The following is a 22,014-nucleotide window of genomic DNA, read 5'->3' as shown; positions in this document are numbered from 1 at the left end:
ATTTGGTCTTACTGGTTTCTAAAATTTCAGATTCTCATTTCAGATATTAAGATAACACAGAATGCCAAATCAACTTGGCAGTCTGTTTCTCAAGTTAACAAGGAATTGCAGTTCCTTCCTCTAGCTAAGTAGGAAAGTAAGTTATGCAGAAAGCATTTATGAATGCGACTATGAGACCCATGTCTATGGACTGGGCAGGTAAAGTGGTGATACCGGGGAGCAATGCTACCAGGCTTATCCATCTTTGGGTGATTGCTTCTACAGTCCTTCCCTGTTTAAATAAAGCTACATGACACACAGTTCAGTGTGCATAATAATAATTCTTATTTTATTGTTTTTGTTTTAAATTCCATAAGAAATACAACAGATCAGTGCAGCAAAGGCTCATAATTGCCAGGTAATGAAGTCATGCCAAGGCCACTCTGCAAGGACTCTGAAAATAGAATTGTAATATAAAGCATTGTAGAAAACATTTAAAATCATTAAGAGGCATATGTATAATTACTTTACTTTCAACTCTAAAAAATATTTATACTATTTTTTGTGGGGGCTTATTCTTTAAAATAACTTTTTTTTTTTTTTGCGGGCATATGTACATATCAGAACATCCATCTATTTCATGGTTACAACATAGTGACTTTAGTAACTTTACTGATGAATGCCATCAACTTCATAAATTGTATTACAGTATATTCACTTCTATTGAGCAATGATAATGAGTCCATTACTACACATAGTTACATTCTTAATTATAATTTTCAGTTAAAGAATCTACATGGAATATACATTTTCATCAATAAAACAATTTATGCTGATTTCCCAAGCTTGAAAATAAAGGCCTGGAGTTTTTCCAAACATTAATTAAAAAGGAGTGTTTTCCTTGTAAATCTAAAGACCACACAGGACCATCCTAGAGTATATTTTGTGTGTGTGTCTACTAATGACAATTTTTGTGTTGATTGTTGGGGTAGGAATCCCAAATATCTACCCTTAAATAAAAGCCAAAATTGAAAAGAAAAAAATAACTATATTTGTATCCACATAATTTTCCTTTTAGTTTTATTCAGGCAATCCAAAAATGCATCAGCTTTCAGCCATTTTCTCTAATGTGCTAAAATTTTTATGGTGCATAGAAAAGTTAATCTGCTCCAGTTCTCAAAGTCCTTAGATCAGTTTGTATAGTATTCATAACTGTAAAAATATGCACTAATGCATTTTGACGATTTGGAGGGACTTGAGATCAAGAATTTTTGAGAATTCATGGCTGGCTGAAAGATATTTGACAATTTTATTCTTCAGAAACAAATAAATGATCCTCTGCCTGGAACTAAAGAGGTCAAGTCACAGGCGTCCTGGCTATTAACAGCAGGTAGTTTGCCTGCGCAGTCTTTGCAGTCCTGTTTTCTTCTTGGGTTCTCAAATCTCTCTACAAGTAAGGAATAGAGTTATTCATTCCAACTAAATATTTGCATTCCTTGATTGAGCATCAGGATCAGAGAAGGAAGAAATTTATTTGGGGAAAAATGACGTTTGGAAATAATACTTCATGAGGACACAAAACAAGCTTAGCAAGCCAGAGAAGACATTTTGCAAGCACAATAGCTTTTGAAAACAGCAAATCTCTGCTGGAGTTCATCTCAGTCGTATAAACTTGCAAACATATCCAAATCAGCTTAGTTCCCACTTGCTCCTTCCAGACAAATAGACTAGAAAACTTAATAAACACAATCTCTTTCTAGAACTTAATTTGTTTTATTTGGATTGGAATTTGATAATAGTTTTGGAAAGAATAGTTAAAAATTATGTGGACAGGCTGTAGTTGTAGTTGTCAAATGCATTTAACATTGTTCTATTTTATTTAAAGTGTTAGGTCATCTACTGTGAGTTAATAAATAAAAGCCCTGTTGTTTAAGGACATAACTACGTTTTAAATAAGACTCTGGCACCACAGTGACATGGAGTTAAGGTTTGTCAAGAAGATGATTTTATGATAATCAAAATATTTAATATTCTTTATAGTTAGAAGCCTACTAACTTTTCTCTTTTATGTGTTTAAGAGTAGTTAGTACTTCTATATGTGAGTAAGCTGGATACATCTGAACTGATTTCCAAAATCTGATTTCCAAATGTTCAAGCAGACTTCATAGATTTCCTGTTATGGAAGGTTTGGGTTTTTAACCTCCCTAAAGAAAGGATCAGCTATGCCATTCTCAAGAGGCCTTTACTCTCTGCTGAAGTTAGAGTCTCATGTGTTCAGAGTGTGGCTGTTTGGCTTGCATACAAGCCAAATGGGGCAGACATCCACAAGCCGTGTACTGCAATTATGTTTAATTTGTGTCTTCTTTCATATATATGATAAATAATACTTAAATAAAATACATACTCATGTTTTCTACCATATTTAAAATGAAAAAAGATAATGTACAATAAAAATTCATGACTAATAGCACAATGAAGAATTAAACAATTACTCACTCATTTATGCAAGGTTTATAAAGACCATTATCAGAACTGCAGCATCGAATCTCTCACTTCAAGAATATATTTAAGTGTAAATGAAGTTACGGCAGGCCTATTCCTGAACATTTAGGAGTACATGTGTTTATAAGTGTGTTCCAGACATTGACATTTCAATTACAATGGACAGTTTGTTAGTTGTGATAAAACACTCCCAAAAAAGATTATCTACAATACCATGGATTCATTTTTCTTTTAAAGAATGTTCTCACTTTGAAAATGAAAAAAAAAAATCATCTAAGATTGGAAACAAAATTGCTGATCTGGGGCCTCCACTCTGCTAAACAGGCTTGGGTTGCTCAAGATACATGTGTTGGGTTGTGATTTAGTGCCCCCTATCATTAGCAATATAATCCAACTAAAATCTAATAGCCTAACCATCAGAGACACAGGAGCCTCAAAGGTAGTAAGCTTGTAAGTGTAGACATACCTATGCTTTAAATAGTGTGTGTGGTTGAAACCATATATTACTTAGCTTTTACAGGCTTTTTAAGAAGTTGACTATAAATTAAACATCAAAGACATTGTACCACAAAGTCCCTTATGATCTGATTGTTTGTAGTCCCTTAACTTCTTAGGTTGAAACCTAATCACCAATGTGATGGTGTTAGGAGTTAGGGTCTTGGAAGGTGATTAGGTTCAGAGCATGGTGCTTACGTGAATGGGATTAGTGCCTTAAACCAGCTTACACAGCTTTCCTGTCCTCATGCCATGTGACTAAGAAGTTATCAAGGGACCAGAAAACGTGCTCTGTCTAGAATCTATATCAACCTACACCCTGAGCTTAGGCTTTTGAGTTTCCAGAACTGTAGTAAGTAAATTTCTTTTAATTAAGTAAAATAAAAATTGATGATATATAGCATCGGTCCAGATGATATCAAACTGTGTAATCATGAAGAGAATGGAAGAAATTGCAAAAGTAAAAGTCTATCAGTTACCTTCTCAAATATCTTGTGAGCTCTCTTTAGCAGAGGCCTTCGGTTGTTTAGAAGAATTGACCAGTTGATACTAAGCCATCAATAGGTGTAAGAAGTCAGGTTTGATGTTGTATAGAAGACACAATATAGACTAATAATGTACAGAATATTCTAAAAAGCTAGAAGGAAATAATTTAAATGCTTTCACCTTAAAGAAGTGATAAATATTTTAATGTTCTCATATATTTAGCATATTTCATTAGTGCCATGAGTCAGTTGATTTTATCAACAGACTTCTCAGCCTATTTTTTCAGCATTATATAGTGCTTTGACATTGCACAATATCACATTATCTAACAAGGATGTACATTTTTTGCTTGTAGGTGTAAGAGAACAAAAATGATAATATTTAAAAGTTGTAAATCAAAAATCAGTTTGTTACTCGTTTCCAAAATGACGTGGCATGACTTGCAACATAGGGTCGGAAGATATGCACCAAGGTTTATCATTTGATAATTGTGAGAGAAAAACAGACTGGAGGTATTGTGTAGTTTCCATGGTGAAGCTAAAGCAGGGTAGACAGGTATTTGATTGGGTGGTTTAGTTTCTATGTACCTTGAGGAATCAAGATTGGCTTTCTTTTAGCTGACTCAGACACTGGGACAGAAGGGCATTACTTGTTTGAGTACAAGAGTAGATAAGAAGGGATGTCTTCTCTCTCCTTAGCTAGTCCTTTGCTTCCTGTAATTCACTAGTTTCAGAAAAGGCAGCATTTTGTTTTTTTGCTTTCTCAATAGAAAAGGCCAGGAAGGCAAAGCATGAAGAATATATGCAGTCATATTTATAATTCATAAAATGATATATAGAAATAAATAGTTCCTCAAGCTAGACATGAGAGAAATTTAAATTATGAGAAACTATTTGCACACAAAAGACTTGACTAATCATGGAAAATTTCTATGACAAGCATACACATTTTTAAATGTAGAGAGAAAGATTACTTTTTTCATTATAACATGCTCTCTAGTTCTACTGTCTAATCTATAGACACAGTTTTAATCAAAGCTTAATTTGTCTAAGACCAGTTTATATTTTCCCTAGTTTCCAACTGAAATATAGCCTAATCCATGTAGACTGTTCTATACTTTTGATGTTTGAGGCTTGATGCTTGAACCAACAACACAGGAAGATAAATCGCCCTTCAGTAATGTTTTCTATCCATAATCTTTAAAGTGGAAATTATCAAAGTCTTTCTTCTACTAAAAGTGTGCTTTAATTATACCTCTCAATTCCTCAACTAATTGAGACATCAGGTCCTTTTTTAGAAGCCTCATGCAGTGTCCCAGCTGCATCCAGAGTTGAACCATCTGTTCTATGCTAGAATGTGGGAGCTCCACCCCAGTCATCGTGATTCAAACCAGAATAGTGATCTTCATGGGCCTTTAAAACAAAACGAGTAGAGAAACAAAACTCAGTGTGATTAGCCCGATTCTAATCACAATTGTGTTCTCAGTTTGAACTCAATTTCAAGGAATCTTGTTTATTCTATCCCCCTCATTTCCTTATGTCATTAGTATCTAACAACTCTCTGCCTCCATCTCTGGGAATGCACTTTTAAGAATAAGCTTGTCTGCAGTCAGAAGTTCTATCATGTATTTTCTAATTGTTCCTAGGATTTCATGTTTACCTCCTTAATTTTTTGATTATTACTTTATATTTCTAGACACCAGTTAATTAAACAAATTTCTTCATTAAAATAAATAAACCAGGGAACTGTCTAGAGCAGCCCAGTATCAGTCATGGACTTGGACTCTTCCAATTCTAACATAGAAAAATTTTCTAAATATTATCACTAGTATATTATAACAAAACATAATGTTACCTATTTTAGAATTAAACATTTGGTTATCCTCAAAGCTAAATAGAATGTTCTGGACATTCAAAAGTATTTAGAAACTTAATGGAGTAGGGAGTTTCTCAAACTATTTTTGGCATTATATGAGGAAAAATTCTATTTTCTGCATGTGGATTATTTTTAGTTCCTCTGGCATGTATTATGCTAATTTTAGGATCAGACAAATACTTAGAATAAAGCACATATTTTCAAATATAAACTAGTAAATACTGCATTTCAAACTTCAACTTGGAGCTAATTATCTATTTAGGAATTTGAGCATCTTATGTTTCAAGTGCAATAGATTTTTAATATATATTATATATGTATATATATGGATGTCCTACAAATTAATTTTATGTTAAAAACAAAATGCAGTCAAATGTTCAATCAACAGTGTGCCTCCTATGCAAAGCAAAAGCACAGACTGAAAACTCATCAGACATACAAGCTAATCATTCTCACGGCCTTGAGTTACCAACCATGATCTCTTAGAGGAGGTTTGCTGGACCTGAAGTGGCATTCACTGTGAGTTCTCTCGGCCCTGGAGTAGACCTAAATAAAGAATAATATACCAAAAATTATTGTCCTAAGCTATGCTAATATTATATGCATGTATAAGTATGTATTAGACACTGGATCCAACACCTTACAAGAGAGAAGAGCTACTGTACACAGCTTTATCTGTTCTGTGTTGCATCATGATCTTACATTGACAATTTCTAATCTGGAGCTTAATCAACTTCAAAGGCTCTCTATATCTTAGATGCAGCCTTTTGCAAAAACCAAACTTTCATATGAAGAGTTTTACTTAGAAATTTTATGTTTACCCCATCCTTTTCCCAAGCCCATGGTTCATAGGAAAATGTTTAAGATTCCATTCACACATCAGGAAGTTTTCAATAATGAACAAATTTATATTTATGTATGAATTTGAATACTAATTGGGAAAATGACGAATAACATTTCTACTTCATGCATCTGTGTAGTAAACATTTATGAACCAGTGGTTCTCAACCCTTCTAATCCTGCAACCCTTTAATATAGTTCTTCATATTTCAGTGATCCCCAACCATACAGGTATTTCATCACTACTTCACAATTATTTTTATGTCACTGTTATAAATCATGTAAATATCTGATATGCAGGATATCTGATATGTGACCCCCACAAAAGGATCGTGACCTGAAGGTTAAGAACCACTACCTAGCGATCCTGTTTTTCTCTTTTCCCTTGTTCTATGCAGAATTTAAGATGTGATTATAAATTATGACTGTAGATTCCAGACTTTATAACTGTTCTGAAATCTTTAAAATTCAATAGTCTGGATGTTCATCCAAACACATCTGGATGTTCATGAAATTTACGACTCAGATACCCAAGTTTTGATTCCACTCTGATGGGCACCATTTATGTTCAGTGCACTATATTTCAGAATGTTTTTTCTTCTTCTTTTTTTTAAATTTATTTATTGTTATACATAAGTACACTGTAGCTGTCTTCAGACTCACCAGAAGTTGGCGTCAGATCTCATTACAGACGGTTGTGAACCACCATGTGGTTGCTGGGATTTGAACTCAGAACTTTTGGAAGAGCATTCAGTGCTCTTAACCACTGAGCCTTCTTGCCAACCCCAGAATGTTTTTTCTTAACTCTACTTATTTAGTTGAGAAAATGGCTATTTTTAACTATATACTTCAAATGACATATTTTTCTCTTCTAAATATATTTTAATTATACATTTGGTTTGAGTTTTGTTATTTTTAACATAGAGTGCTGAAGAAAATTTATCCTTGAAAAGAACTGCACATAAAATATGTTCTGTATCCTATCAAAAGTTAACTAATCAGCATGACTAGTTTGAGCAAGGGTGTAATATGCCTGCCTTCAAGATGGAATTCTTACGATCTAGTCAAAAGCTACAGTGAAAAGAAAAAGAAATGATACATCAGTCAGATGCACTGGAACATTGGCTGCACTCAAGCACCAGGAAGCTGAGAAACGAAGACAGTAAGTTTGAGGATACCAGGGGATAAATTCTGTAGATTAACTTTGTTCATGATTTCACTTCTCATGGTTTCAGTAGCCTGACATCAATTGTGGTTTGAAATATTAATGGAAATTCCAGGAATAAACAATTCATAAGTGTTAAATCATTCATGGTTCTGAGTAGTGTGATGAAACGCCATAATATCCCTCACTGACCCACCTGGGATTTGAGTCATTTCTTTGTACATGATCTTTACACCCTTCTTTGCCACCAGTTTGTTAGTTACATAGTCAAGAGGACTGAGTGTTCATTATATCTAATGCATTATTTTGCCTGCTTTAAAATTAAAGTTCTTCCTATGATTACGTGTAAAGTAAAAAGTGTTGTGTGTAGTGTAGATGTCAACTGAGGAGGTCAGTCAAGACAGCTGGCATAAATGCTAAATGAGGAACACAGACTTGTCATTAAAAGTTTATGCTTGAATAAAGAGCAGTGATTAAGAAAGCAGTACTTGTAGCCTTAAAAGAAGAGTTAAATTATAAGGGAATAAATTGTCTCTCCCACTGTGGACTACCTTTGTGAAATGGTTTTGGACGTAAAAGTGTTCCAATGTCAGCTGTTTAATAATGTAGACATCTGGGTTTTATTTTGGAATTTAGTATTCCGTAACGATTAGGAATTACTTTACAGTTGAAATTCAGAAAACAAAAAAGAAATTCTGAGACTTTGAAGAATCAGATAGTGGATATTTCACTTGCTTTGTACACAGACAGATCCTTAGAGTGCTCAGAAGTGGAAGTTCTGGAAAACATTGAGTTGAAATGTACTGAAGCCAATATGGGGACAATGACAAGCTTTGACCTAAAGCTAGAATTCAATTAAAAGAAAATATGTCAGTCTTTAGAATATGGTGATGATAAAGTATAACCCTAACACTATAAATGGGGTACACCAGAAAACAGTAATGTGTGTGACCAAAGAAGGAATTGCATAGAATGACAAGTTTCTGGGATGCAGAGGTGGGGTGGGATGATGGAGACCATGCAACAATGAAATATTATGCTAAGTCAACCCCAAGAGTGCTTATGGTCTTAATAGAAATGTCCATGTCTAAAAAACACTGCAAAGGAAATATTCTTAATTCGGCATTGTAATGAATGGTAAAGAAAACTGAAGAGGTAAATATTTGAAAGACATGTCTGGCTCACAGGAAAAAAATCTTTCAACCATTTATTGTACAATATTTTCCCATAGAGATAATTTTTGAAAGTTTTGGCTCACATGGACAAGAAATACTGAACCCTTTTTTGTTATTACTTTAACTTACTCAATCTCCCAACCCCAGAGATACCTCAGAGATACATTAGAAATTCCCAAAATCTGAAAAAGGAGGGTCTCAATAAAAATGACCCACCAAATCAGATCCTTTGGGAGTCTAATTCTGAAGTTGCTATTTCATGATTCTAAGCAAGGGCTGTATTTTAGTTACAGAATAACAGTTTGAAAAGCATCATGGTTCAGATAATGGACCTTCCCTGTATCTGTCTTCAGACTTGTCGTGCACCAGGGTTCACCTTAAGTCTCATCCAAGTCACAAGCAAAGCATGCCCAAACTCTTACACAATCTTTTCTCACAGGAAGATTTCCTTCCAAGCAAACTCTTTGGAACAACTAAATTATAACTCATTTATCTGTTATTTCAGCACAGGGAGCCAATGACATAGGTTACATTAGCCATGCATCTGTTGTCTATCTTCTACAAATGATAAAAGCGTCTTTTAGAATGAGTTCTTTTCCATATTCAGGCTAGGGTTTAATTATAAACTATTATAAGTTTTATCTGCCTGAATTCAGCACTGCATGATGCTGATTCAAAAGTTTCTTTTTACTTTTACTGGACCTGGAGGAAAACCATCCAGAGAATCAGTCAACTTAAAATTTCCTTAAAGTTGTGTCTCCTCAGAATGCAGACTGAAAATCACGTTGATAAAAGATTTTATAAGCCACATGCTACCAGAAAATAAAGGGAGAAAAAATCTGTCCAGGTGCCTGTCATGACCACAACACCTATTATTTTCATGGCTAATGAATTAAAAGAACCATGCTCAAATCCACTGTAGCACAAGTTAAGAATTTATTACTACTCATTAACATATAAATCTAGGACTGCTTCATGGAAGACAGATACGTGATGGATGAAGCTGGCCCTCTGTATCAACCTTACTACATTTTGTTGTGTTTTTATTCTTCTTTTTTAAAGGGTGAATATAACCAATATCAATTAGTCATGTTTATTATCGTAAAGTAGTAAAATAATGAAAATAATAAATAAGTAAAATAATGGCAGAATTTTCTGTGCTACCTGCCTCAATGTTTTGTATTCTGAATGAAAGACACACACACACACACACACACACACACATACACACACACACACACACACACAGGCTTATATTTTAATATGCCCGAATTAACTCAATGGCTGGGCTAATTTCTACTCACCATGTGGCTAATCCACCTCAGTTTGATAATCCTAAATTATCACTTATTACACTCTGCATTCTACCTTGGCTGCCCACTTGGGCAGCCCTGTCGGGCTGCAGTCTCCCCGATCCTACATGGCAGTTATGCCACCTTGTCCTGTACCTTCTCAGACTTGTCTTGCTGTGTCTTGTCTCTCTCCTTTTCCTTGTCCAGGCACTGGTTGGTGAATCTCTTTCTCCTTCCACTTGGGTCCCTAGCTCAGGAATCCTAAAAGTCCTGCCTCTGTCTGCTCTCCCCAGCCATTGGCTGCTGGTAAATTTATTTACCAATTAGGACCAACAGGGGGCAGGATCCCTCAGTATTTTATGTGCAGGTGTGTGGGATCTCCTGCAATCAATTTTGGGGACCCAAATTAACATAAAAATGCAAGCAGCATTAGGCCAAACTGACTATATTTGTTCCCTATAATAGCAAAGCTCAAATCACATATTATCTTCTTTACAAATACCAGTGAAATAAAACATTTTTAAACTTAGGTCCCATATCTAAGGATAGATGGTGTGGTGGCTTGAATAGGTTTGCCCCCCACATATACATGTATTGAATGCTTAGCCATAGGGAGTAGCACTATCAGGAGGTATGGCCTTGTTGGAGGAAGAGTGTCACTGTGTGTGTGTGGGGGGGGGGGGGAACTTTGAGGTCTCCTATGCTCAAGCTGTGCCCATTGTGGCATCAGAGCCTCCTCCTGACTTCCTGTAGAGGATCATTGCCTTTTGCTGCCTGCAGATCAAAATGTTGAACTCTTGGCTCTTCCAGCACCATATCTGCCTACACACTGCCATGCTTTCTGCTATGATGATAAAGGACTGAACCTCTGAAAATATAAGGTAGCCCCAATGAAATATTTTCCTCTAAAAGAGTTGCCTTAGTCATGGGGTGTCTACACAGTAGTAAAACCCTAAGACAGATGGCCAACAGAAACTGAACTCTATGGTATCTTTCAAGGTTCTTTGTCTCATAATAACAATGCAAAGCTAGGGCATTGTTGTTGTTGTTTTTAACCTTACTGACCTTTTGAGTATATATTACATCTTCTGATCTTGTTTTATGGTATTTCTTTATGTGCAAATACATGTCAGTGTCTCTATGTATTTCTTGTACTTCTTTGGTTCTTTTTCTTCTGTTTGTGTACTTTGTCCTATTCTACCTTGCTTGTTTTTGTTTTATCTTATTTTACTTTATTATTATTATTATTATTATTATTATTATTATTATTATTATTATTACTATTCATTTGACCTTTCTTGGTTTTCTAAGGAGAGTCAGAAAGGGTGTAGATCCAGATGGCAGGGTAGGTGGGGAGGAGTTGAAGGAGATGTACTATAATCAGACTATATTGCATGAAATAACCCTTCTTTTTTCAATAAAATAAAAACAGAGAAGACGAAAAATTATGAATGCATTCCTTAGTAAGTATCACTTTGCCTATTCAACATTTTGATGAGGAGAACACATGCTAGAGATAGAATTTTATGTTTTGTGCCTGTGCAGCAAGTACTCTACCACTGACTTTATCCTTAATTTCCAGTATTTTGTCAGTTGTATTTTAGCTTTTAAATATATAATTCAACAATTACCTTCATTCTTTTAAATGACAATTTGAAAACAGATAAATCGGAAGATTTGTCACCCTGATTCTATAATATAGAATCACTATATTATTTACACAGAAAAATGAGTGACTTTTAGAATTTGAAAGTTAGCAATTAAAACCACTCACCATTCTTACCTGAAAACAAATGCAATATAATTTAAATCACTTTGCAACTGATATTATAAATTGTTTTATAGCACATGAAGTATGGATGAATTGTAGTTTAATGTGTGAACTAAAAGTGCTCTAAGAAAATTTTAAAAATCATTCTCATAAAATATAGTGTCCATAGCATTTCTCTTCCTGATTAATTTTATAATATCTAATCATTATTTATAAGGAGAGAAAAAACAATTTATGTTAATTATTTATTAATACTAAAATATTGATGAACATTGCCTAAGAGTAACAGGCTTTCAGCTGCTGAACTGGGCTGAACTGGGCTTCAAGGAAGCCAGCAGAAGGGGCAAGTACTTAGTGAGCTGAAGAAGTGACTTAACAGGGGTCTAAAAGCAGCAATCAGAAAAAGTTCATTTAATATAGAGATGGCACAAGCTTCAAGCAATTGCCTCAACTTAAGTAAGTGTGGGATTACAAAAGGCTGTTTATTACAGTCCAAAGAGGCCCTGCAGCTTGTTCAAAAACCTTTGAAGAAATCCAACAGTTGCAAAGTCTTGCTCACTTCAGAAGCTGTAAAACTTGGACAGATCCCCAAAACTGCCTACAAGTGCTTTCATTACAAAAAGTTAATGCAATTCTCATCACAACTTTTCCTGGACCTGAGTTATTTTTCTCTCTACTATTTACAAGGAGCGGTACTAAACCTGGTTATTTTCCAAAACTACCCTGACATGTATTTTAATCATTATGAAATATAATGTAGTTTCATGATGATATGAAATTAAATATAACGTTTCTTGTGCTTAAGTGGAAAGGGTTTCAACATCAGCCATTTTTAAAATGACTTGTAAGCAGATATTAAAAGTTACCGTGTTAACAAGTTTGCTCCAGCAGAGAAACTAGAGAATTTCCGCTATTATTTGTATAAGAATTAACTGTGGTTCCAAGGACATTGAAGGGTACATTTTTATTAGTGGATGGATTATTAATTCATTTTTTTTGTATAAGAGTAAGTAAAGAGAAAATAATTCTCAGATATTTGATATAGCTGTTACTAACTTCTGCCATAAATATTGAATTTGTTTGTCAATTATAATGAATATGATATGTTTTGCTTGAACTCAACTTCAGAGCATTAAAGTAGGAGAGGAGGCCAATTTGCCAACTAAAGCAGAATCTTGAATAGATAAAGAGTAGGCTGGAAAGATAAATTACTTTAATTGATATAAAAAGAGAAAGATAACTATTTCTTGCTGAGAAAAAAATACAAATAAGGAAATCAATTGGTGCTTTCTTCTTGAAAATAAAACCTATATTTTCCTAAGCAAAATAATAATAATATCAAATAAAAACCATATTATCTTCATTCCCATGTCACGTAGGTTAACAATACATTCATTAGAGCAAATGTTAATATTGGGATTTATTATAGATAATATTGTCATTTTTTTATGCACAAAAGAGAGAGAAGGGTGGAAATGGATTTTAATGGTTGCTAACTGATGTGGGAAAATGATGACTACTGAAAGAAAGGTTTTATCTTAAGAAAGAAATGAACATGGGAGGTAATTATAGATGGGGAAAGCTTGAATGGGTAATTAGCTGTGAGAATTGCCATACAATGGCCACAGAGACATCTAATTAAAAAACAGTATGGAAGCTGGGTGGTGGTGGTACACACCTTTAATACCAGCACCTGGGAGGCAGAGGCAGGTGGATTTCTGAGTTCGAGGCCAGCCTGGTCTACAGAGTGAGCTCCAGGACAGCCAGGGCTACACAGAGAAAGCCTGTCTTGAAAAACCAAAAAAATGAAAACAAAAACAAAAACAAAACAAACAAACAAAAACAATATGGAATGTAGTGATTTCACTTTTGTGAAAAGACCAAAACATTCTCTTCAAATAGTTTTTGATTCTGTAAGACTTGCTAAGAATTTATTACTGCTTTTTATCATTTGTCAGTATAATTGCAGTGGCTTAGAAACATCTGATACAGCTGGACTAACCAGATTATGATGACAAAAAAAAAAAAGCCTTACACTGCTCAAATCTTGGACGATGTTAGAAAATATTATTTTGAGAAGTCAGAAGTGAATAAAATAAGTCCAGAATTTATTTAAGCTTGATTCTAATGATATACAAATGTAATAAAAAAATGGGTGAGGGTAACTTTCCTTTTTGGAGCTAAGTGAACTAATAAATAAGGGAAAAAAAAGAAAATACTACCATTTGTGTTGGCCTAGAAAAGGCTGATATCATAAAAGTTAAACATTGTTAAAAAGAATTAAAAGCTGCTTCTTTCATAAGTAGAAGACTTCAGCGGCTAGTGCATTTAAAGCATCCCAAGCTTTTGTTTGTTGTTTGTAATGCAGAGTGTTTTACTCCAGTAGGGCAGATTGGCATTGCTCTCAGGAAGGCATTTCAGTTGTCCATTGAACTAAGACTTGGAATAAGAACCTGGATGGGTAGAATGTACTTTTCTTTACAAAAGATTCTAAGTAGGAAATCACTTCAAATTATATCTCATCTTATGTTAGAAATGAAGGTGCCTACATAGATGGGTATTCATGATTTGAATACCATATGTAGAATCACCATTAAATAAGATATCTTAAAACATCCTTGATATGTGACACATAGAAATCTTTGTATTTATTATTAAATAATTCTTTCAAAAATTAAAAGTTAAAAGTAGAAGGTTATTTTTGGTTATGTATTTTTATTCATGAGAATTTTGTTAGTCAAGATATACTGTAATATGTTATATATCCTACTTCATGTATAATATACTAAATATTACCATTACCTATGGATATCATGGGACTCCTTGCACGTAATGGATTCCAGTCCACTTCCAGAGTTGCACATGAAAATGTTATATCAATGAGCTGAAGAATCTGGCATTAATAACTTTGCAACATTATAACAAATAGGTAGTTCTGATGTTTAGTTCCATGTTTTAATACATCAAACATACTTCACTGCTTACATTATAGTAGCAGATTGAAAACATCTGCTCACTTGCCACTAGTCCACAAGCAGCAGAAAATCTCAGCTCATTTTCCATAGGCTTTCATGCATCAGGGCTGCAATCCAGCTGCTGGAGCAGCGCAAGAGGCCAGATTAATACTCAGGAGCCTTCGAAGTGGAAATAAAAAGCCTTCTTGCCAAAGACTGGACTCCCCGAGCTTGTTGTCTTCTTGCTGTGTTCTTACCTCCCACCCAATCACTCTCTCCTCTCTTTATCTACTTACAGCTCCATCACCGGTTATGACAATTAAGAAAGATCGGACTTCCAGAAACAGTATCTCTTTATCTTGGCAAGAACCGGAACATCCAAATGGAATTATTCTGGACTATGAGGTCAAATACTATGAAAAGGTGGGGGAAAGATGTAATAGGGTTGCGTTTGGTAGGGGAAAACTACAGTTTCATGAGCTATACTCTTGCAAATAACTTGCTTGCTTATGAGTGATATGTGACCTCTCTGATTTCTCAGTAGAAGATATTTAACAATCATTCTGTCAATTCCTATCTATTTTACAGCAAATAGTAACCTCAAAGATGTTACTTCCAAATATAAGCAGCATTGTGTAATAACAATAAACACAGCATTTAAGTCTGTTCCCATCAACATGTCTGCTATGTTAGCACTTTTATGGTGGTTCCTCATTCATCCGATGTACATCAACTTTAAAAATATTGGGTAATACAGTATAAAAGTTCTAGGAATTTAAAAATTTGTGCATACATAAATTTAATATTCATATATATGTACACACACATATATAATGTACTTATTTTAACATGAAAATTTGAACTTAAAATTATTTCCAAATAAATATTTTGAATGCTTTACTAAAACTTTTTCAAAAAGATATATTTTTTTAATACTTATTTTGCTAAGGGGAATAAACAGGGCCTGTTTCTGACTATGAGAACAATGATTCTGATTCTTTAATGAGTAGATGAATAATGTAAAATTAAGTCCAACTCTGCTCATTAATGTAGTAGCTCAAAGATAATCTAATCAGTATCTTTAGTTAATGAGTATCTGTAATTAGTGGCTAGGGAGCTTGCTCCTTTGGTACATAGTTTGCTGTATAAGCAGAAGGGCCATAGTTCAGATCCCAAATAAAACATAAACATCAGCGCATAGGAGTGTGCCAGTTATCCATGCAGATCAGGAGAGGTGGATACACCAGGACCTAAGCCCAATTGTTCATCTCATCTAACAAATCAGTTAGCTCAGTGTTCAGTGAGATACAGCGTTTCAAAGGCAAGATGGCAAGCAATTGAGGAAGACAATGTCAACCTTTGGCCTCTACATGCACACAAGTATGTAATTACTCAAGGAAAAGGGAGGCAAAAGAAGTTTTACCACATGGACATAGTCTAGAAGGAAAATAAACTTCTACATATATTCATTATTTAAAACAGTACTTGATGCAATGAATTTTAATGTGTCATGTAAGCCTCCTAGAAAAGCTGTCTTCAGTAAATATTTCTAGAATTTGATGTGAAGATATTCAAGATATTTTTGTATAATTGATTAATGTGTGCATTAATTATAATGCATTCAATGTACATGCAATGTAATATAAATATTGTTATATTGAGATGACGAATTTCCACTATTAAAATACATTATTATTAATATTTCTAAGTCTACTAAAATATTTCCTATTGAATATTCATGGAATATCTCCCTTCACTTTGACTCAAAAGAGGTATTTTTGTAAGTTTAACCTTGGAATTACACTGAAGTCCTTTTCCCCATTAGCTATGAAGAGAAGATATTTTCCCAAGAATATTAGGTAATTTGAAAAACTGAAATCTATTTTTTTCTGCTTACTGTACAGGAGGTAATTCATCTCATATGAGCTAGACAGTTTGATAACTTGTACCCAAAGAATGAAATCACTAATGTGACTTCAGTAAGCATCTTTTACTTTAAGACAAAATGTTAAAGAATTGACTAGGATAGTTTTATAAGGGTTTGATTTTAACATAATTTTTTTCTTTACTTCAAAGCAGGAGCAAGAGACAAGTTACACCATTTTGAGGGCAAGAGGCACAAATGTTACTATCAGTAGCCTCAAGCCAGACACTACTTACGTATTCCAAATCCGAGCTCGGACAGCAGCTGGATACGGAACCAACAGCCGCAAATTTGAATTTGAAACCAGTCCAGACTGTATGTATTACTTCAGTTTACTATTAAAATGTGGGGCGTTGCAAAAATTAAAAAGTGCCTGCTCAGTTATTCTCAGCATTAGCCAAAGGTCATGCCCTGAATGTGTGTTGAGAGGATATTTAATAAGTTGCACATTCTTGGATATGTCATTTGCTATCTGTGGCCTTTTCTATCTTACAAATTAATTTTATTCTAATTTATGAAATGATTCTTATTTTCTATTAGCTAGAAACTGTAATGTAAGAACATTATTTACTGTGATAGCATGCTGCTAACTCCTGCCAGCCCAGATATTCTAAGTTCATCGCATGATTTAATAAACTCCGTAAAAGAAACTTATTGATCCATGAGGCTCTTAATTTTGTTCTAATTCTTAATACAACCAGTACATAATTTTGTTTAATTAATAGCAAATGATTTTAACATTAGTTTTGTTTTAATCCTTAATATATTCAATACATATAAACTAGAGAATAGCAGTTTCAATTTTAATATATGTATATTGCTTCATTTATATTCATAAGAAATTAGAATAATCTGTCTATCTCACTCAAAGGTAGATAAAATTTGTATTTTTCTCACTAACTTTACCTTTCTTGAAATGCATGTTTCTGATTTTAAAAGTCCACTCATAAAATAGAATTGTTCAAAGGGTAGTGATAATTACTATGATGACAATATAAAATAAATGTAAGTTAAATTTATTTAACAGAGTAACAAATGAGACTACAACTAATCGAGAGGAAAATTTGAACATGTTTATAAATGTGTATGTATGCATTTGTGTGTTAATATACCAAGGAACTCTTAAACAAAATTACTCATAGGACAAGAGTAGTTAGTGCATTTTGTGGGTAATATCCCATGGAACAATGATACTTAATGATATCAACTATTTTTATAAGAGAAGATAATTTATATTTCTAGTGAATAGGTATCATTTTAATTATAATAGAAAAAACTGATAGCCACAAACAGTTTTATACAGCCAAAGGCACAGTTATGAAAATAATCCTTCAAGTTGTTCCAAAGTCCACACCAGTAAGATCAAGATTATCCTAGAAAGAGCTCCAACGCCCAGACCTCTACTGAAGAGTAACCTTGTAATCTGTTCTGACCATTCTAATTTGACATTTTCTCTGGCACTTGCATTTTCTATTTTCTAAATATTTTTGTCCAACTGTGAAATCACATTATTATGGGTATGATAATATATTTATGCCTAGTAAGAAGGCACAGGACTAATAAAAAGTGTTGAAGTAAAAACGATAAATACTTTATAAAAACACTTTTTGCCAAGTGGTAATGCTGCCTAGCCTAAGGACCTCCAGCTTCTTTGAGGTGCTGGACTTTCCTGCTCTTTGGTGTCACTGATTCCCATGGTATCCATTGACAATACTAATTGCTGTTGTTGTCTTTCATTTAGGAGAATTGATTTAGTAAGTTAAAATTTTGCAAGTTATTAATAGAGACTATTAATGACAATTGCAGAGTGGGATCATTATATGAAAACATTGTATACTAAGACTATTTCAGGCACTGTAGGGTTCTTTTGTAACTTCTTCCAAAGAGAGCTGATATGATGAATTAAGAACTTGCAACCTGATTGGCACTGTATAAATGTTTTATTTTTATTAACTTGTTATTATACAACTAAATTAAATAATATAGCAAGCAAGAATGATACTAGACATGTTGCCTCACAAGAATGAGCAAGTACCTAATTTTCTAGAAAACGGTATTAATGTGAACAACTTGGATTAAAATATGAGGAACACACCATTTATCCATCCAATACCAAATGGCCAATGCTTAATGAATACATACAGGTAACATTGTGTGGACTGAGCAGGTTATATCTAGGAATATATGTAGATATGCATAAGTGCACATAGTAAAAATTAATTAAAAAGAGACTGAATTTAAAAGAGAGCAAGGCATATGTATGTGGGAGTGCTTAGAAGAAACAAGGGAAAGGGAAAATGATGTAAAGATATTGTCATCTCAAAAATAAAGGAAAAGTGAGATGTGATAAGAAAAAGTAGAGAAGCTAACTAGTTTGTAGGAAAGCACATTCAAATTGAATTACGGGAGGTAATCAATGACAACCATGAACAATTTTAAGTAGTTTGGCATTTATATGCTATATAGATGTTATTCTTTGTTTTTTTTTTTTTTATTTCAACAGCAAGCATGGTGTGATCTTACTGCACATTTTAGATGGCTTCAAGGGGCAGGATTATATTACAGAGAACTCATATATCCATTCCATGACTGACAGTGGGAGAGGATCATTCTGATTCTTATCATTTCCTCTCCTGCTCTCATTGAGCTATCTGAAATAAACTTGCTAATCACAAAACAACCACATAATATTAAAGTTATTACAAATTTCATCATAGAGAATGAAAAGCAGAATGTTAGCATGTGTTTGTTAGTATTATGAAACCCAGGCTAAGCTATTTTACCAACTAGTTACACATCTGTAGACAGTAGATAGGAATGTATATTGCAAGTGGTTATGGAGATGGACTTTCAGGAGGAAGAGCTTTATGGGGAGGTATCTGATACATTGGAAGTGGGGTGTTCTAGATGTCTGTGGATAGTCTCAGGCAAAGGTATGTATCTGGCATGTTGAAAAGAGGATGAGTTGAAAGGACCGGGTGAGGGGAGCCTCCAACTTTATACAGATATGGAAGTCTTAACCACAACAACAATTAGTCAAGGAGTAGAGATGACCAATTGTACAAGGCCTTTCTTGATCCAGAATGTCCAGACTCCATGCCTTCTGTTTTTGTTCTATTTAGTCACCATGAAGGAGATGGCCTATGCCTGAGACTGCAGATGACACTAAAGATGCAGCAGCTGGAGGCTGCCTGTTCTCTGCACTCTGGCCATAAAAATACCTGAGCCTGAGCCCAGACCTTCTCTGTGACTAACACAGTGGTATGAGCAATAGGAGGAGAGGTGCACTGAATAGGTTACTTAAAACAGTTTATACTATGGTATGAATTCCAATCACACTCTAGACTCACTGAACACTTCTGCCTTGCCCTGGTATTTAATTGCTCCTAAGAAACATCTGAGTTTTGTTTTTGTGTTTGTTTTGTTTTAATATGTCTTTAATTGAAAATAAAGTTATTTTGTGCACTGTATTATGATCACAGTTTTCCATTCCTCATCTCCACCCAAAGCCCTGATATCTTTCAACCTTTCCATCTGTCTTCCTTCTCTCTTTCTTTCTTAAAGAAACACATAGAAAAATAAAATAACACAAAATGATAAAATGAAATGAGTGAACAAAAAGAAAAAAGGAACAAAAGCAGAAGATGGTATATACACACACACACACACACACACACAATACTCATAAAAACCAGAAAATTGAAATAATGCAGTTTACAAGCAAAAGATCAACAAGGATGAAAAAAGCCAAAAAATGTAATATAACACAATCTAGAAAAATCTGTGAGTATGTTTCGTTTTGGTTATCTACAGCTGGGCACAATGCCTGCTCTTAATTAGGAGAAAGAACTTTTTTGCAGACAATCTTCCACCATTAGATTTGGCCAAGTTAAGCTGGGCATTGGTGGCACACGCCTTTAATCCCAGCACTTGGGTAGCAGAGGCAGGCAGATTTCTGAGTTCGAGGCCAGCCTGGTCTACCGAGTGAGTTCCAGGACAGCCAAGGCTACACAGAGAAACCCTGTCTCGAAAATCAAAAAAAAAAAAAAAAAAAAAAGATTTGGCCAAGTTAAAAAGTTAGTGTTGGTTCCTGAAGACAGAGAGACAGAGATGACATTGTTCATTCTCTCTCTCTCTCTCTCTCTCTCTCTCTCTCTCTCTCTCTCTCTCTCTCTCTCTCTGTTTCTCTCTGTCTGTCTCTCTGTTTCTGTCTCTCTCTGTCTCTGTCTCTCTCTCTCTTTCTCTCTCTCTCTCTCCCTGCCTTCCTTCTATCTCTCTCTCCTTTCCCTTTCTCTGTCCTTCCCCCCTCATTTTCTCTTTCAACTCAAAATTTCATCATGTGTCCAATCAGGATTTACCAGCACAGTGATATATGGTAATCTGAGCTTTCCCAGAGCAGTGGGGATGTTAGAAAACCTCCAGATCAGGATACTCATGGACTTTGTAATGTATTAAGCTACAAACTTAGGCCTTAAATATTAGTACCTGGTTTAAAATTTACACTGAATCCTGAAAGTGTCAAAAAAAAAAAAAACATAGCAGAATGTATGTGTAAGAATAGTACAGCAGATTGGCTTTGGAGAAGAAACATTTGAGTGGTAAAATAAATGAGAAAAAAGGCGAATAGAAAAAAATTCTAATTATAATCCTGAAGTCACATGGAGACAGATAACACCATATAAAAAAGATTTCATGACAAATTGGATTTGATTGATCAGGTCTGAAATGAGGAGAAGATCTCATACTTTCTGGGTTTGATCTTTCCTAGTCATATGCTCTGGTCTGGGCCCAGGACCACCACCACAACCCAGTAGCTTATATGCAATGCCAGTCTTAACCCTGGCTTCAAAACAAATAACAAGAACTTATGTCCCCACTCAGTGGCTCGTTATTTACATTACAGTCAGAACAACATTGTCCTTACTCAAGCTTCCATAAACTTACTCTGTAATTGAGCAGATAAATATTTGAATCTGTGTGCATATAGAGTCTCCATTGATGCTACTCAGTTCAACTCAAAATAAGTCATTTCCAATTGCATCTGTGTTCCAATAAATACTTATTAACAGGCATAGAAATTTGAATTTCATAGGATTGACAAATGCTATAAGATTTTGTTTTGAGTTTTTATACCTACTACATAAAGCAAACCCTGTTTTAGATGTGAACTATTAAAAAATCTGAAAGTTGAGTAGAATTGACATTAGGGCGATTTCTTGCTGAGTTAATTAATAATGGGTCCATTTATGAAGACAGGAAATACAAGGAGAATTTATTGGTGATGTGATGTAAACAAACCATCACTTCATGACTTTTCTGATCTTCATGTTGTCTTGAAACTGACAAACAAATAACTGTATATATTTAGCAAGTACTCTATAATGTTTATATTTATATTAATATTAATCTTCTAACTGCATGAATCTGTCTTTTGTTAGCTTCTTCATGTATATGAGGACATGAAATAAGTGTTCCTTGACTGACTTATTTAATTTAGTACAATACTCTTGAGCTTTATTTATACTGCTATAAACAAAAATTCTCTTAGCCAATGAA

General features: G+C 34.2%; 1 protein-coding gene across 2 annotated transcripts in view; it reads left to right on the top strand.

Moving 5' to 3' along the window:
- Nucleotides 1–22,014, top strand: part of Epha3 (EPH receptor A3) — a 314,096-nt gene that overhangs the window by 233,171 nt on the left and 58,911 nt on the right. Inside the window, exons 6-7 of one of the 2 annotated variants that reach the window (XM_031364209.1) lie at nucleotides 14,833–14,957; nucleotides 16,614–16,773. In XM_031364209.1, the coding sequence (XP_031220069.1) occupies nucleotides 14,833–14,957; nucleotides 16,614–16,773 (285 nt within the window). Of the gene's footprint in view, nucleotides 1–14,832; nucleotides 14,958–16,610; nucleotides 16,774–22,014 lie in introns of both variants that reach the window. The other variant, XM_031364208.1, reaches the window with a different exon arrangement.

The sequence above is a fragment of the Mastomys coucha genome, unplaced genomic scaffold (genome assembly GCF_008632895.1).
Source record: "Mastomys coucha isolate ucsf_1 unplaced genomic scaffold, UCSF_Mcou_1 pScaffold12, whole genome shotgun sequence".
NCBI lineage: Eukaryota > Metazoa > Chordata > Mammalia > Rodentia > Muridae > Mastomys > Mastomys coucha.
This window is presented reverse-complemented; position numbering and strand designations above follow the sequence as displayed.